General features: G+C 32.9%; 1 protein-coding gene across 1 annotated transcript in view; it reads right to left on the bottom strand.

Moving 5' to 3' along the window:
- Nucleotides 1-18,200, bottom strand: part of LOC148948368 (uncharacterized) — a 66,184-nt gene that overhangs the window by 36,189 nt on the left and 11,795 nt on the right. Inside the window, exon 2 of the mRNA XM_089094907.1 lies at nt 7,113-7,175. Coding sequence (XP_088951033.1) covers nt 7,113-7,175 — 63 coding nt within the window. The remainder of the gene's footprint in view (nt 1-7,112; nt 7,176-18,200) is intronic.

The raw sequence follows: 18,200 nt of genomic DNA on the forward strand, positions 1-18,200 counted from the left end.
GTTTTTGAAAATAAATATTTGGGATTTTATGTTGATAATAATTTTAGCTGGAAGAAACACATAAATATAATTTCTTCTAAACTTGCATGAGCTCTTGGACTGATGCGGCGTTTGAAACACGTGTTACCTTTAACTGCCTTAAGAAATGTATATCATACTGTTTTCATCCTTTTATTGTTTATGGTTGCTGTTTTTATGCATCTAATTTTTCTTCAAATATTAAAAGACTGCAGATTCTTCAGAATAAGGCGGTTCGAGTACTGGGTGAGCTTTGTTCAGTATGAGCACACGCGTGAATGTTTTATGGGTTTTAGAATTTTAAATGTCAATCAGATCAGAGACCATCAGGCGGGAGTGTTTACTTACCAAGTGCTTAATAGATTATCTCCTGAATATTTTTGAGATTTCTTAAAATTTAATTCTGATTATTATCATCATAGGACTAGAGGTCGTGGAAGCTTAGTCTCAGAAGTAAGGAGTACGAGTCGATCTAGTTTTTTAATGAGAAATTATGCAGTTAATTTGTGGAATGGTTTCCCGGAGAGCATTAGGGAGTCAGAAAACCAGTTTCAGTTTAAAATTAGATTAAAAAAGTTTTTGTTGGGTGGGAATTAAATATTTTTGATTGTTGTTTGTTATATTTTTTATTTTTTGGGGTTTGTTTTGTGTTTTTTTTTTATTCTGGATAGTTAAATAGTATTGTAAGGTAAGAAAAGAGTAGGAAGAGTGAATGAGTTTGGTTCATGAAGAAAGATTGTGTGACGCTGCTCAAACGACAGTAGTGGCTTAATAAAACGTCATACGTTCTTACTATTTCTACGTTTGGTTGATAATGTTATTTAAAAAATGTGGTAAGTGCCAGTTAAGTAGGATGTATTTATTAGTTGAAAATAAAACCCATCTCATCTCATCTAACAGCTGCCAGTCATCAATGACCAGTTTCAGATATTAGCCCGAACAGGTCCTTCCCCTTCTCAGAGGCAGACTTTTACACTCATCATAATGCTTAATGGAATCGTCGGTTTCCAGCAAAACCCAAGTAATCATACTACATACTACAGAAATAATACCGTAAATTATGATATTAACATTTAATAAGACCGAACTTTTCTTTGGCTAGAAAGGGCCAAAAAAGATTTTTTCTCTTTTATTAATACACTGTAACTACTCCATAAGCCGTTAGTGATTAGGAAATTCAGACGATATTCTTCCATTGCTCCAAAATATTAATTATAAGCTAAAAATGTTTGTAAATAAATTTATGCATGTTCATAAGAACATTTGTACATAAATTCACTTTAAATGGCACCATGCTCAAATTCAATATGATATTCAAGAAATTTCAATCTGCTGTTGAAGTCAAACCATTTTGATTAATATAACACCTATTTGCGTCGAAAATTGCATATTTTCTACTGAAAAGTGCATAAATCTCAATAATTTCAATAATTTTTTGGAATTCAATAAGCAAGTCACAATTCCAACAGAAAAATTGGATTTTTTGTGACTTGTTTGTAAAAAACATTTTGTTGGAAATCAATTTTTTTTTTACAGTGTAGAACTTTTAATTTCCGTCCGGATGCACCGTCTCCCGATCTACTAAGACTATTAGCTTGATACTATCACCATAAAAAAACATCCATGATATTTCTTTAACAAAAAAAAAAGAAAAAAAAAAAGAAGCAAAATTATACATTTTTGCATATAAGAGCTTCAAACTTCTACAGTGGTTTGATACGCTGAATCTGATAGTTTGGTTTTCATTGCGATTCCTTCGGATTCCTTGACTTTTAGGGGTTATTCCCCCCTTTTTCAAAAGTCAGGCATATTTTCTCAGGCTCATAACTTTTAATGGGTAGCATTAAACTTGATGAATCTTACATATTTGGAATCAGCATAATAAGTTGATCCTTTCAATGTACATATTCATATCAAAATTCCGTTTAATAGAGCTTCAGTTACTATTGCGCCGAGTCGTTGCTTACTTACTGTTCGTTACATGAACTGTTTAATAAGAACTACATGGTATACCCAAACAGGGACACCAATTGGGGATAAGGTTTGGTTTTAGGGAGAGGGGAGGGAAAATTACCCATTAAATTTTTTACCCTCCCACAAGATTTTCAAAAATGTCTATGGTTTGGCATATTTATTAAAAAATACCTTTTTGGAATTTTCAGAAGAAAAGAAAAATCCTCCATATTTTGAAAAATATTTTTTGCCCGACCCACAACCCTCCATCTACATTTATTCGAAATGGCACACCTGTGCCCAAGTTATAAATTTTCGACCGGTGGAAAAGACAACATTTTGATAAACCTTTGTCAAATCGTTCATTTTGTGTTTTTTTTTGCCAAAATTAAGCTTCGGTAATTTTTTAAGTACGAAAAATGACGAAAAGAATGTTGGATAGGTAGTACATATAGGCATATATGTAACGCCTAACATATTCTTTTATCATCCCTGAAACGCCAATCCAATGAGGTTAAAGTTTACTTGAAGCGGCGTAGCAAGACTCCTCTCGAAATATTAAAGTCAACGCTGATGTTGAAAATACAATACTTTAACACCAAAAATAAATACTTCTACAAATGTAACGTCTATAAAATATCACTTTGTCCAGCTCACCTGAGATAAATGTAATCGTAGCTGCCTCACAGAATCAATTATAAAAAAAGGTGGTAGGGCTAAAACTGATTAATAAAACGATGCTAAAATATTTTCTATTCATAATTATTTCCGTTTTGACACGCTTCATTCTTCAACCTAGAAATCTTTGTTTTCTGTTTATAAACATTTTTTTTTCATTCTTTGCACCGTCACCCAAATAAAGCTAAGTCAAATTGACGCACCACACCATACACCGCCACTGCCACCCGACTCTTAGCTTGTCCTTGTAATCCTCTTAAAATCCTCTTAATCAGTAATCAGTAATCCTCTTAAAAAGTTCATGCAAATGATTTATTAAGAGATGAAAAAGATGTTATGAAACAAAAAGAAAGCACGATGAAAACAAAGATTACAAATAAACGAATTGTTATCTTCATCTTCATCATTTTATCTTCATCAGCATCATAATTTCAATATTATTATCTTCATCAAATAATATTTATATCTATTGCCAATATTAAAGAAAAAAGAAGGAAAAAAGCTATGAAATGATGAGAGAACATGATAAAAATCACATGGCACAATTTGGCAAAACGTTGTTAACTTTTTATTAAAATAAAAATTTTAGCAACATCTTAGCAGTTTTCGAAAAAAATAAAAAATAAATAGTTTTTGGTATATTGCCAATGCTTCAAAACCTATAATGAAAGAGAATAACTTCATCCAAAGCTATTTATGAAAACTAATTACAAAGAGAAATTTTTGACAGAAGCATGCTTTTATTATTAAATTTAATGATCCTTTTAATAGCCCACAAAATTAATGTTAACCACTCCTGATTGCCCACCAAAGTGATAAAAAAATTTAATTGGATGAATATAGCCGATTTCAATGTTAGCATAGATTCAAATACAAGGAGCTGGGCTACAGTTGTCTTAACTATCTCTCTTCCTTGATTTTACTGACTTTTATTCTTGATTGCCCACCAAAGTGACAAAAACATTAACTTTGTGGGATATCCAAGTTCTGTATAGACCTAAATATAAGGAGCTGGGTGGAGTTGCAAACAACATCTCCATCTCTTGATATCATTGACTTAGTTTTATTACCCACCAAAATGAAAAAAATATCAAATTTTACGAGGAAAATATAGCTTATATCCAAGTTCTATATAGACCTAAATATAAGGAACTGGGCTAGAATTGATGTTATTATCACTGTACTCCATTTTATTTCTTGATTACTCACCAAAATGGCATAAGTATCAAACTTTATGAGAAGAATATAGCTGATATCCAAGTTCCGTATAAACTTAAATACAAAGAACTGGGCTAAAATTGTCTACACTATCTCTATCTCTTAAAATCATTATCATTGACTTAATTTTATTTCTTGATTGTCCACCCATGTGATCCCATGTGACAAAAATACAAAACCTTAGGCCTGTATACAACTAAAACATAAGGAGCGGAGCTAGAGCTGTCCACACTACCTTCATCACTAAAAGGGCGTTCATATGCGTGTATAGCTAGAATCCCATGTCTAGACACGGGTCTGGCCAGAAATCAATGTCTTGGCAGCTACTGTTCACAAGTAAAATTCAGTGCTTAGTTTAAACTAAAAATTTAGTTTCAAATGGATTCCAGTCGTCATTTCCTACCAATCAAATCAAGAGAGTTTATGTTGGCAAAATTTTCAAAATTGTAATTCCTGTTTTACTGTCATCAAGATATTGGATGAGACTAGCCAAAGAATTGCTTTAGCGTGCTTCCCTATTATGTCTGATGTTGCATATTTGCTTAAAAGGAAAAACAAAAGATTAATGAAGAAACAAAATGAAACATCAATTTAAAAATGTAAACACAGATGATGAAAATAGTGTAACTTGACACATTCTGATTGGCTGTAGTCGAAAATCCTAGACTTGGAGTTCTAGAGTCTAGAACTGGATGCTTGGCTGTAACTTGTTTAGCAAAGCACCAAATTTTTACTTGTGAACGGTAGTTGCCTATACACTGATTTTTCGCCAGACCCTTGTCTAGATATGGGATTCTATCTAGACCCGCAAATGAACGTCGCTTGTCCCTCGTTGACAAAGCCTATGTCATTATTTTTTCCTTGTCCTCCATATCATCTAGCCCTCAAGCGCAATGCTTTTTTGTTAACACGAGCTGCGTTCATGACGAGCTATCACCATAAGGCAAAGTATCATTGTTCATCTGAAAGTCAACAAAGATATTATATACAATTCCGTATGTTCAAAAAGTTCATACTCGCACATGACTATAGATGGGGAAGGTTGTCAGGACACCGACACGTCAGGACCACTACCGTCAGGACATCGACAAAATCCATCATAACATCGAAGAAAAATTCGTCAGAACATCGACACGTCAGGACATCGACATTCATACCATTGACACGACAGGAAATCGACAGTTAGATGTTATGAGAGGTCGATGTTATGACTGTCGACGTTCTGACGGTTAGCGGTTATGACGGATTTTCGTCATGTAAAAAATTTATAAGTATATAATAGTAATAAGTATATAATAGTTTAGAAACAAATTTTGGGTATATATTTGCACATCAGGGGTCGGGGGTAAAGCATAGCATATATTAAATACGTAACCTAGCCTAGCCTAGGTACCTTTCCCCCCTAAACCCAAAAAAACTAAAGTTTTAAAGTTTTAGATGTTATGAAAACTTTTAGATGTTATGACGTGTCGATGTTATGACGGGAAGCAATTGTGACTGTCAATGAACTGACGTATCGATGTTATGACTGTCGACGTTATGACGCGTAGTGATTGTGACTGTCGATGAACTGACGTGTCGATGTCCTGACGGTAGTGATCCTGACGTGTCAATGTCATGACGCCTTCACCATTCAGACAAGTACCTTTAAATATAAGGGAACAGAAATAAACCGTATTTTTAATAGCGTTTCGCAGCTCATTGAGCATTTACTTTGGTAGCTAGAATTCGCGTCACCTGGTTGCGAAATTTTGGCTATCACGAGCAAATATTGTGTGGACGAATATTTAGTATTCCTCTGGGTACTTGTATGATATACGCCCTGCCTAATGTTCTTATAATATGTTTCTCTGAAGCTCAATCCTAATGAAATACACCACAGTAAGATAAAAATATGATACATTAGAAACAAGTTTGGGCTATATATTTGCGAATTAGGGGGGGGGGTGGGGTAAAAGTATAGCGGGTCTGCATGCCTAGTGCCTTAGGTACAATTATTCTGCATATTATGTTGTAAGAATTGTTTTCTAACTTCACACTGTCCAACTACTTAACTCCCTCCATTTTGTCACTTCTCTTTGTCTTGTCTGACGCTAAGCTGAAAGAAACTAACGAAAAAACCGGTTCTATAATGCACCAATGAATAAACAGCTTGAGCGGTAGGGCGTATATCATATAAGTAACTTCCTCTGTTTTGGATCAGAGACAGCTGAAAAATTTGTCTGTACAGACGGCAAAATATATTTTTTTAAAGTACAACTTATTATTTATGCATTGGCAACAAAAATTTACAAGGTTATTTATATCATTTTCAGGATTGACAATCAAGGGGTCATTTTTCTCAGAATTTTCAAGAAAAGCTTCTGAGATTTTCGCTTTCAATTATGCATAGCAACTAGAATGTGCATATTGATTTGGGGGGTGCTACCATTTCATCTAACCGTCCCAAGCACTAAACGGCATTTCGTCGACAAGGAAAATCTGTCAGAACATCGACACGTCAGAACATCGACAGTCATAACATCGACACGTCAGGACATAGACAGTCATAACATCGACACGTCAGGACATCGACAGTAACAATTGCTACCTTACAGAACGTCTACAGTCATAACGTCGACAGGTCTGTTCATCTACAGTCACAATAGCTACCCGTCAGAACGTCAACAGTCATAACATCAACACGTCAGTTCATCGACAGTCACAATCGCTACCCGTCAGAACGTCGACAGGCATAACATCGAAACGTCATAAGATCTACAAAATTTTTAGATGTTATGACGTGTCGATGTTATGACTGTTGACGTTCTGAGGGTTAGTGGTTCTGACAGATTTTCGTTATGAAAAAAAAATGATGTCATGACGTGTCGATGTTATGACTGTCGACGCTCTGACGGGTAGCGATTGTGACTGTCGATGAACTGACGGATCGATGTTATGACTGCCGGCGTTCTAACGGATAGCGATTGTGACTGTCGATGAACTGACGTGTCGATGCTCTGACGTGTCGATGCTCTGACGTGTCGATGTTCTGACGGAATTTTTTGTCGATGTTATGACGGATTGTGTCGATGTCCTAACGGTAGTGGTCCTGACGTGTCGATGTCCTGACACCTTCTCGTGATTTGCCTTGGATCTTTTCGCTTCATGGAGTGTATTTTTTTATGCTAGAACTTAAATTTTTAACAGAGGAGCACTAAACTAGTTTACAAAAAAAAAAAAAAAAAAAAAAAAAAAAAAATTACCAGCACAGGAAGATCCAACTACAACATAATTGTCTTTGCATCCATCGCGAGAAGCAGGTATATCTAAAAGGGATTAAATAATTTAAAAAAAGCGGTCAAATTCAAGTAAGTTCACAGAAACTTTTTTTGGAGGAAGAGTCCTAATAAAAAAAGAAATTGCTAATTTGAATAAGAGATGCCCGGAAATTTGGAAAAACGTAGAATTTCGGGATGACTGGGTTTCGAGCCCCCCCTCTCCCAAACGTCCGTTGTCACATTGTTACACATTTTAAAGATCCTCCCTGGATTTAAACTGAGTGAGTATTCAACCTTAGATATATTTGCTTATTTTGTCTCTGGTTCATGCGATTTAGCGACAAGCCTACAGTAGTAACTTGCACCGAAAGAACCTGATGTTTGTTTGATCCAATAATTAAAGGTCACTGAGCAATTATTGCTCATAGGCTATAAGCAACTAAGTTGTCATTCACTGAGCCAGAATAATGATATTAATTAGACCATTTCTCCGAAAGTAATCTTGCTTAGAAAATATAGGCTTAAAATCCTAAATCTAAGTCAGCTATTTATGCATTTTTCTGATGCTTTTCAAAATTTTTCGAAAAACAAAGTTAAGGTAAACTTAAAAATGCAGCCCGCTTTATGGATGAAGCTGAATTTCTGGCATTAAATGACATTAAAATGGCATTTGAAAAGTAAACAGTAGACAAAAAATAACATTCCAAACTTGCATGGGAACATAAACCATAAAGGTTCACAAAAGGTATGTTGAGATTTACCATAATACGATGCTATTCAATGCCACATTTATTTCTTAAATTTTCAGCTGCTCAAAAATAGTGAAATTTTTTTTATTTTAAAAATTGTTTTTAGACGAAAACTTTCTCCTCATAGCCTAGACCATTTTTAAAGTGACCTCATTCATCGATATTAGCTGCGTTCGTTTTCACCGCCCATCGTTCTTAGTTCAACTAAGATATCCTTTGTTTTTCTTATATTACATTTCGCTCTGCAGACATTCAGCAGAATGACGTTCCAGAAAAGTCGTTCTGCACGAAAAAGCACCTTAAAAATGTTTTGTAACATCTTATAAGTGTTATAAGTGAATATAACTCTTTATAAGGTGAATCGTTATTTCTCTCGTATTTTCTATCAAATTGCTGGTATTGATGCAAAAACTGCTTCCAGGAACTTGTTGAAGATTTAAAAACTGTGAAACACACAAAAAAAAAAAAAAAATCTTGCCTTCCTTCAGATGAAAGATCCCATTCACGCGGAGGTGCTTTTAGGGAAGGGGCAGAGGGAGCATTTCCCCTGATAGAAGAACTTTCAGTGGCGCAAAATTTCAAATAAACAATCTAACGCTTATAATCATTTTGTAATTTTTGAAATTTTATTTTTATCAAATAAAGTAGAGGGCGCTGATAAGAAACAAAAACAAAATAAAATATTAATTAATTAACAAAAGAAAAATAAATGAAAAAAAAAAATAAAAATCATGGCAATTAAATGAAAATAATAAAATAATTTAAACAATAAATTATTAATTATTTAATAAATTGAAAATAGTTCTGTTAATAAAGAATTGTGTTAAGTTTGGCCTGAAAACTTTGTGGGCGACAGGGAGGAGGGGGTGCTAATCGAAATTTTACCCGGGGGACAAGAGAAGCCAGAACCACCAATGCATCCACGAAATCTACAAAGTTAAACAAATCAATGTAATGGCTGGTAGTGGCTTCTATAATATTGCTTGATTTTAAAACTTGGCGCTCAAAAGTAAAGTTAAAAGTAGTGAAATGGCGTCTCTGACTCTTCGTTCAATGAACGACGGTTGGATGGCAGTTCAAAAAATGCTTATACGCGCAAAGTAAAACTGAGGTTTTGCAAACGAACGGCTTATTAGTAAAACCGAGGATTGGATGGCGATCAAACGGCGAAAATGACGGCAGTTATTATAAACAGTTCCAATTGACAAAATGTTTACTAAAAACTTAATAAACAATCTTAAGTAATTAGTTTAAGGTCTTAATATGCTTCTACTTCAAAATAATTCCTCCACTAAATTTGGTTCACGTAAAAGTAGTGCTTTTTCTCGGGATTTTTCGAGCATCCAGGTTTTGACAGAGATATCTTAAGTAAAGGATTTTTCTCAAAAGTAAGGGATTTACATGTTTATATGACTTTCGTTCTTTCACACTAAGTCATTTTGTATGAATGTTTTATAAAATTGTGTCTAATTCAGTAAAAAAAAAGTTATATTATCTTAGCTTAAGATAATAGAAATGTGTGTCAATACCTATTTCTAAATTTAAAAAATAATAAATTAATAAAACTTCATAGATCAAAATTGTGCACAAATATGACACTAAAACAAGTTTACCTGTGAGTCATTTTGGCTCTAGAACTATTCTGAAGAATTTAATTTAAACGGACTCTTTTATATACGGCAATGCATGCCAGTCACGAAATAGACTGAGACGCGTGATGAAAACAGGTTTACAATGCCTTCTGGGATATAGACATAGGCAAAAACTGTTTTTAAATTGTTGTTTTATGGGGTTTAGCGGGGGGGGGGGGTTGGAGGTAGGCCTACCTAGGTTAGGTTACGTATTTAATATACGGTGTGCTTTGCCCCCCCCCCCTAATGTGCAAATATAAAGTCCAAATTTGTTTCTAAACTATTATATATTCATCCTATTTTATTTTATTTCATTACCCATTAACCAAACTAGCACTATATAAAAGAGTCCGTTTAATAGAAGAGTACCCTTAATTTTGAAATATAAGCCTTGCTCAAATTTCACGGATTCCCAATCAGGTTTTAAAAAAGCTGTTTATTGTCTTACGAAAACAATTTCTATTCGTATAACATTAAAATTAAAGCAAACTTTTTTCTGTACCAGAATTACAGGAAAATGATATCCCTTGTTCTCTATGAAATGCCCCGACCCATGAAGAAAAATCAAATAAAAAACAAAGGTCATTGAAAGAAAGGCCGTTAGAGATACAGGATTTACGCCCCCCCCCCAAAAAAATGTAGTATGACTTAAAAAAAGTAACAAAAAATTCACATAGATTAATTTCGATATGTTTTTAAAGTTTTTTTTAGACCCCAGCCCAAAACACCCCCCCCCCAAAAAAAAAATCATAGATACAGCCTTGACTGAGTGTAAGTGTTTAACTCGAGATTAAGTGAAATCGCTTTATTAACTTACTCTACACCATATATTCAATTCGAGTTACTGGTAAATGAATGATACTGTCTTGATGCGACATTTCGCTGGGAAAGGCTTCATAATAAAAAAAAGCCTGGAAAATGATTACAGTCATTGGCTAACCTTAAATTTTTACATGCAATTAATATGTTCGTGCCCATACAGATACGAAAACCCAGGCTATGGCTCTAAACATTGCGTTCTTATGCATCTATAATCAATTATTTAAGGGCAGTTGATACATTACATTTGTCGACTCTCAATATTATCATATGTTTCAGCGCTTAATAAAAGAATGTGCTTTTTATCAAGATTTTAAAAATAAACTCCCCAAATCACTCAAAAGAAATCTTTTTATATTTTCCAATTTATCTGAATTCATAATAAAAATAGACACAATCTTGACGAAAAAGCTCTCAGTAATCAGATATTATTAAGCTTAGCTTTACTGGACAATTTGTAGTATTAATATCTCAGCAACAATTTCTGGTTGCAGAAAAGCAAAAAATGTATGTGAAACAAACAAAATTTTTGAAAAGCTGAAACTCCTATATTAGGAATCAGCCTAATATCTCCTTTTTTGGACTTTGGTTCTGGATTTCCATTATCACATATCACATATTATGTGTCACAAGATAAGGTGTCAATTATACAGTAACATTAAAAAGCGACACATTTTTTTAAAATTTATGACAAAAAACGAAACATTCCCCAACCGAATATATGTTTTGGTGAAAAAAAAAAAAAAAAAATCAATTTTCATCATAGTTGTGCTTTTTCACGGTATATTTTTTTTTTGAGGAACCAAGCTATGCCAGTGTTGTCTTAAGCAAAGGATTTTCTCCAAAGTAAAGAACTAACATATTTATACGAGTTTTGTGCTTTCACACTAAGCCATTTTGTATGGATATGTTTTGTTTTCACTATATTTGATGTTAATTAGGCAGTTTGGAGAGGTTTACAAAGCGTCTTTTGGTCGATAATACAACTGGTAAAAAAAATATGCTCTGGTTTTTGAGATTGAAAGATGGACACATTTTAGCTAAAATGACATTTTTGGATTCTCAGGGGACACATTTGAGGACCAAAAAGTTGGCTGTCCTATGAGCTACTAGAGATTCTCACGGAAATAAAAGAGCTGATAGTAATTCTACAAAAAAAAAAAAAAAAAAAAAAAAAAAAAAAAAAAAAAGACTTAGAATTAAGCTTAAACAAGAATGAACCACTAGTGATTCCACAGAAAATGTTTTCGAAGAAATTTCTGAAGAATCACTGAGCAGAACCTGCATCTCTGAGTAAAAAAAATAACTGTCATTGCTCATAGTTTGCCATTAAATAGAGACCTAGACATGCCTTAAGTTAGGCTTTTAAGGTGGTCACGGAAACATATAAAACGTATTTAGACATTATTTTTAGGAAGAGCCTGCATCCTAAAATAATTGTGATCTGTACACCCCCCCCTCCTCGCGCCTCAACAATGTAAGACGAGAAAAAAACACAAGTAACAGCAACAGTATGTTTTCAGCGAGTACACAAAAAAAGTATATCCTCACAAGGAATGCGTTTTGATACTGGTCAACCCAACGGGAGTAGTAAGGGCATAGGGAATATCACACCTACATTCACACCTACAAGACCATACACAGTTACACACCTACATTCACGCCTACAAGAAGCTCAAAAGTGTATACAATATGAACGATACATGAAAAATTACATGGAAAACCCACGCGTGTGACATTAGAGTTAGACATGGAGATTTTAAAAAGTTGGCACGCTATAATGCATGTTATGAAACAATAGTCAAGGTTCTATTGCACAAGGAATGTGCGTCGTAAGTTTACGTGGACATTTTTTTTTTTTTTTTAAGCTGGCACGGTATAAAGTAGTCCAACATGTTTTAGGAGCATAGTCGAAATTATGTAACTCAAGCAGAGTGTTTTCCGAGCCAACAATCGTTTTTTAGGAGGCCAATCAGAGAAATTGGTGCTTGCTCAATATACGGTAACTCGAGCGGTGATTGGTTATAAATAAAAGGACTGGTTTTTTATTCGTCCTTGAGATTTTGTACATAATGCCCATACCTTACGATTTAATTTTAATTATGATTTAACGTATTATAGATAGTACATTGAATATTATTAACTTTAAGGCAATGGATAATTCAATTTTCAACGTGAGTACAGTTTACTGAATTTCTTAATTTATTTCCAAATAAAATCATTTTACCAGTAAATTCAAATTCAGGGGCATAAGCCCCCTCCCCTCCAACAATACAAATCCTACTATATGATGAGTATACTCGCTAGAAAACACAAAGTACGCTCTTTTTTCTATTATGTAAACAAAAACCCTCCCCCACTGCTCTGTAGTTTTAGTTATTTCCTTCAAAAATGACAGTTTCCTCATTCATTTTAATTAAAATGCGTTTTCTTTATCCGTTTAAATGGAAGCTTCTGTTTTACAAAGGAAGGGTCAGTTTTGGGACCAAATTTCGCACACTCATGTTATCATAGATTAACGGCACATGTTTATGGAATAGCAACAAGGGTGTTCCTTGACAAAGAGAGAAATTGTGGTCTGGCCTAATTAAACGAAATATATTCTATTTTCGATTGTATTCCAATGATTAAGAGGGTTTACGATGTGAAAAAACAAACTATTTCATCGCATAGAAAGTAAGAGGGATGGAGTAGGGGATTCTTTGTGCAGACTAATTTTTCTTCTGTAAAAAAGGGGGTGAAATTTTACCGATTTTTTTTCCGGAGACGTAAGCTAACGTTTAAATTAAATTTTTAGGTCTTTTGTCTTAGAGATTTGCTCCTCAAATTTTTAGATTGAAAAATGAGTGTGCTGTTCTATTAGTAAAGAGAATCTTTCAAGCTTTTATCATCAAAAATGTGGAATTTTGCAGTTTTGAAATAGTAGAAGGATTTTGTATGGGGATTTAATTTTACAAGAGGCGGGGGGGGTCCAGTCGTGAATTTTTCAGGGCGAAATTTTAACGATTGATTTTCTGGAAACGTGAGCTAACTTTTAAATTAAATTTTAGGTCATTTTTCTTTGGGATCTTCTCCTCAAATTTTTAAATTGAAAAATGAGTGTGCTGTTCTATTAGTAAAGACAATCATTCAAGCTTTTATCATAAGAAATGTGGAATTTTGCAGTTTTGACATAGAAGAAGTATTTTGTATGGGGATTAATTTTACATGAGGAGGGGGGTTTCCAGAGGTGAAATTTTCAGGGGGAAATTTTACCGATTGCTTTTCCGGAAACGTGAGCTAACTTTTAAATTAAATTTTAGGTCTTTTGTCTTTGGGATTTGCTCCTCAAATTTTTAAATTGAAAAATGAGTGTGCTGTTCTATTAGTAAAGAGACTCATTCAAGCTTTTATCATAAAAAATGTGGAATTTTGCAGTTTTGACAGAGTAGAAGTATTTGGTATGGGGATTAATTTTACATGAGGAGGGGGGTTTCCAGAGGTGAAATTTTCAGGGGGAAATTTTACCGAAATATTTCTAAAGCACTACAAACATCAGAATAAACTTTAGAGGGCATTTTATCTGTAAAAGAGGGGTTATTATTTCCTTACTAAATTTTTCTTTTTTTTTAAGGAGGAGGTGGATTCATACAATTACTCTTCCCCAGAAATCAGACCAAGATGGAACGATACCACATCGATGCAAGCTGTACAGCCATCCATTACAAGTTCTCTGGACGAACCAGGACCCTCTAATGCCAGTGTCAGCTCTGCACAGACCTCTATGCAACCTGGGAGAAAATTCAAGAGGGAATGTAATACACAAGTTGTGTTTGAACAGTGTTGTCAGTTTAAAATAGGGTCCAAGGTTATAGTATACTAAAAATTTGATACTAAGAGAGATGTTTATGACAAGAAAAAATTTTAATAAAGAAATTCAGAACAAACCTTAGAAATCCTTGCAAATCAAGTAGTAAGGTGTATGTGAGTACGAACCATCAAGGATCATAAGCACCAATGACCCTAACCAGCAGAGACATCACCCCCCCCCCGGGCCCCGCTCCTCTAACTCGAAGGGTGCCCCCTCCCCTCCAACTTTTTGGCCCCTTCCCCCCATTTTTTTTGATTTTTTTGATTTTTTTTCTTTTTTGGCAATTGATATTTTTTCTGATAACAAGTATCATTCATTACGATCGTAGCTTTCAAATGTGAAACTTAAGTCAATTTTTGGATCGAAAAATAAACTATTTCTGTAAAATCTGAGTTAATAAGGGTTTTTGACCTTAAACTCTAGTTTTTTGTAAGAAAATTATGGAAAATACAATTCTCTGGTTCAAATGTGAAACTTAAGTTCATTTTTTGGATCGAAAAATAAAACTATTTCCGTAAAATCTGAGCTAATAAGGATTTTTGACCGACATCTTTATTTTTTTGTAAGAAAATTATGGAAAATACAATTCTGTGGTTCAAATGTGAGACTTAAGTCCATTTATGGATCGAAAAATAAAACTATTTCCGTAAAATCTGAGCTAATAAGGGTTTTTGACCGTAAACTCTAGTTTTTTGTAAGAAAAATATGGAAAATACAATTCTCTGGTTCAAATGTTAAACTTAAGTCCAGTTTCGGATACTCTTAATGGTGAGGACTGATGGTTTTAATCAATATTTTTTCATAAAAACAACCAATTTTTTTTAAACTTCGAAATTATTCAACTTTATTTATTTTTTATCTTTTTTTTGTACTTTTCTTAATATGACAAAATATATTTCTTGAATTAACCTCTTGCATACGCAATAGAGAAATTATAAAAAAAATTTGCAATTTCCAGACTTCATTTTCATGCAATAGATACCGAGAGTTCTATGACTCCTCCCCGCAATGAATTCTAAGGGTTTTATGACTCCTCCCCACAATGGATTCAGATGGTTTTAGAAGTCATCCCCATACCCATAATTCCGTTCAACCTTGAGCGAAGATATAAAAGTTTGATGATGTATTTCTCTACCTAACAACTACATTAATAGCTTCCAAGATGATAGGACTGTATGACACAGAATTTAACGGTTTGAAAAATACAATCCTCTGGTTAAAATGTGAAACTTAAGTTCATTTATGGATCGAAAAATAAAACTATTCCCGTAAAAACTGAGCTAATAAGGGTTTTTGACCGTAAACTCTAGTTTTTGTAAGAAAATTATGGAAAATACAATTCTCTGGTTCAAATGTGAAACTTAAGTCCATTTATGGATCGAAAAATAAAACTATTTCCGTAAAATCTGAGCTAATTAGGGTTTTTGACCGTAAACTATAGTTTGTTGTAAGAAAATTATGGAAAATACAATTCTCTGGTTCAAATGTGAAACTCAACTCAATTTATTGATTGAAAAATAAAACTATTTCCGTAAACTCTGAGCTAATTAGGGTTTTTGACCGTAAACTCTAGTTTTTTGTAAGAAAATTATGGAAAATAAAATTCTCTGGTTCAAATGTGAAACTTAAGTCCATTTTTGGATCGAAATAAACTATTTCTGTAAAATCTGAGTTAATAAGGGTTTTTGACCGTAAACTCTAGTTTTTTGTAAGAAAATTATGGAAAATACAATTCGCTGGTTCAAATGTGAAACTTAAGTCCATTTTTTGGATCGAAAAATAAAACTATTTCCGTAAAATCTGAGCTAATAAGGATTTTTGACCGACATCTTTATTTTTTTTTAAGAAAATTATCGAAAATACAATTCTGTGGTTCAAATGTGAGACTTAAGTCCATTTATGGATCGAAAAATAAAACTATTTCCGTAAAATCTGAGCTAATAAGGGTTTTTGACCGTAAACTCTAGTTTTTTGTAAGAAAAATATGGAAAATACAATTCTCTGGTTCAAATGTTAAACTTAAGTCCAGTTTCGGATACTCTTAATGGTGAGGACTGATGGTTCAAATTCAATATTTTTTCATAAAAACAAACTATTGTTTTTTTAAAACTTCGAAATTATTCAACTTTATTTATTTTTTATCTTTTTTTTGTACGTATCTTAAAATGACAAAATATATTTCTTGAATTCACCTCTTGCATACACAATAGAGAAATTATAAAAAAAATTTGTAATTTCCAGACTTCATTTTCATGCAATAGATACCGAGAGTTCTATGACTCCTCCCCGCAACGAATTCTAAGGGTTATATGACTCCTCCCCACAATGAATTCAGATGGTTTTAGAAGTCATCCCCATATCCATAACTCCGTTCAACCTTGAGCGAAGATATAAAAGTTTGATGATGTATTTCTCTACTTAACAACTACATTAATAGCTTCCAAGATGATAGGACTGTATCACACAGAATTTAATGGTTTGAAAAATACAATTCTCTGCTTCAAATGTGAAACTTAAGTTCATTTATGGATCGAAAAATATAACTATTTCCGTAAAATCTGAGCTAATAAGGGTTTTTGACCTTAAACTTTAGTTTTTCTAAGAAAATTATGGAAAATACAATTCTCTGGTTCAAATGTGAAACTTAAGTCAATTTATAGATCGAAAAATAAAACTATTTCAGTAAAATATGATCTAATTAGAGTTTTTGACCATAAAGTATAGTTTGTTATAAGAAAATTATGTAAAATACAATTCTGCGCTTCAAATGCGAAACTCAAGTCAATTTATGGATTGAAAAATAAAACTATTTTAGTAAAATCTGAGCAAATTAGACTTTTTGACCGTAAACTCTAGTTTTTTGTAAGAAAATTATGGAAAATAAAATTCTCTACTTCAAATGTGAAACTTAAGTCTAGTTATGGATCTGTAAAATCTGAGCTAATTAAGGTTTTTGACAGTAAACTTTAGTTTTTTGTAAGAAAATTATGGAAAATACAATTCGCTGATTCAAATGTAAAACTTAAGTCCATTTTTGGATCGAAAAAATAAACTATTTCTGTAAAATCTAAGCTAATAATGGTTTTTGACCGTAAACTCTAGTTTTTTGTAAGAAAATTTTGGAAAATACAATCCTTCTGGTTCAAATGTGAAACTTAAGTCCATTTTTGGATCGAAAAAAAACTATTTCTGTAAAATCTGAGCTAATAAGGGTTTTTGACCGTAAACTCTAGTTTCTATTAAGAAAATTATGGAAAATACAATTCTCTGGTTCAAATGTGAAACTTAAGTCCATTTTTGGATCGAAAAAATAAACTATTTCTATAGAATAAGAGTTAATACGGGTTTTTGAAAATAAAATCTAGTTTTTTGTAATACAATTATGTGACGTACAATTCTATTGTTCAAATCTAAAATCTAGCTTCTTTTATGTTTGGTAAAATAAAAATATTACTATAAAATCTGAGCTAAGTTTTGTTTTTGACCGTAAACTCTATTTTTTGTAAGAAAATTATGGAAAATACAATTAGTTGGCTCAAAGGTGAAACTAAAGTCCTTTTTTGGATCGAAAAATAAAACTATTTCTGTAAAATCTGAGTTAATAAGGGTTTTTGACCGTAAATTCTAGTTTTTTGTAAGAAAATTATGGAAAATACAATTCTCTGGTTCAAATGTGAAACTTAAGTCCATTTATGTATCGAAAAATAAAACTATTTCCGTAAAATCTGAGCTAATGAGGGTTTTTGACCGTAAACTCTAGTTTTTTTATAAGAAAATTATGGAAAATACAATTCTCTGATTCAAATGTGAATCTTAAGTCCATTTTTGGATCGAAAAAATAAACTATTTCCGTAAAATCTGAGCTAATAAGGGTTTTTGACCGTAAACTCTAGTTTTTTGTAAGAAAATTATGGAAAATACAATTCTCTGGTTCAAATGTGAAACTTAAGTCCAGTTTTGGATACTCTTAATGATGAGACTGATGGTTCTAATTCAATATTTTTTTCATAAAAACAAACTTTTT

The sequence above is a fragment of the Artemia sp. Qi Xiang Cuo genome, chromosome 9 (assembly GCF_049724085.1).
Source record: "Artemia sp. Qi Xiang Cuo chromosome 9, ASM4972408v1, whole genome shotgun sequence".
Taxonomy (NCBI): domain Eukaryota; kingdom Metazoa; phylum Arthropoda; class Branchiopoda; order Anostraca; family Artemiidae; genus Artemia; species Artemia sp. Qi Xiang Cuo.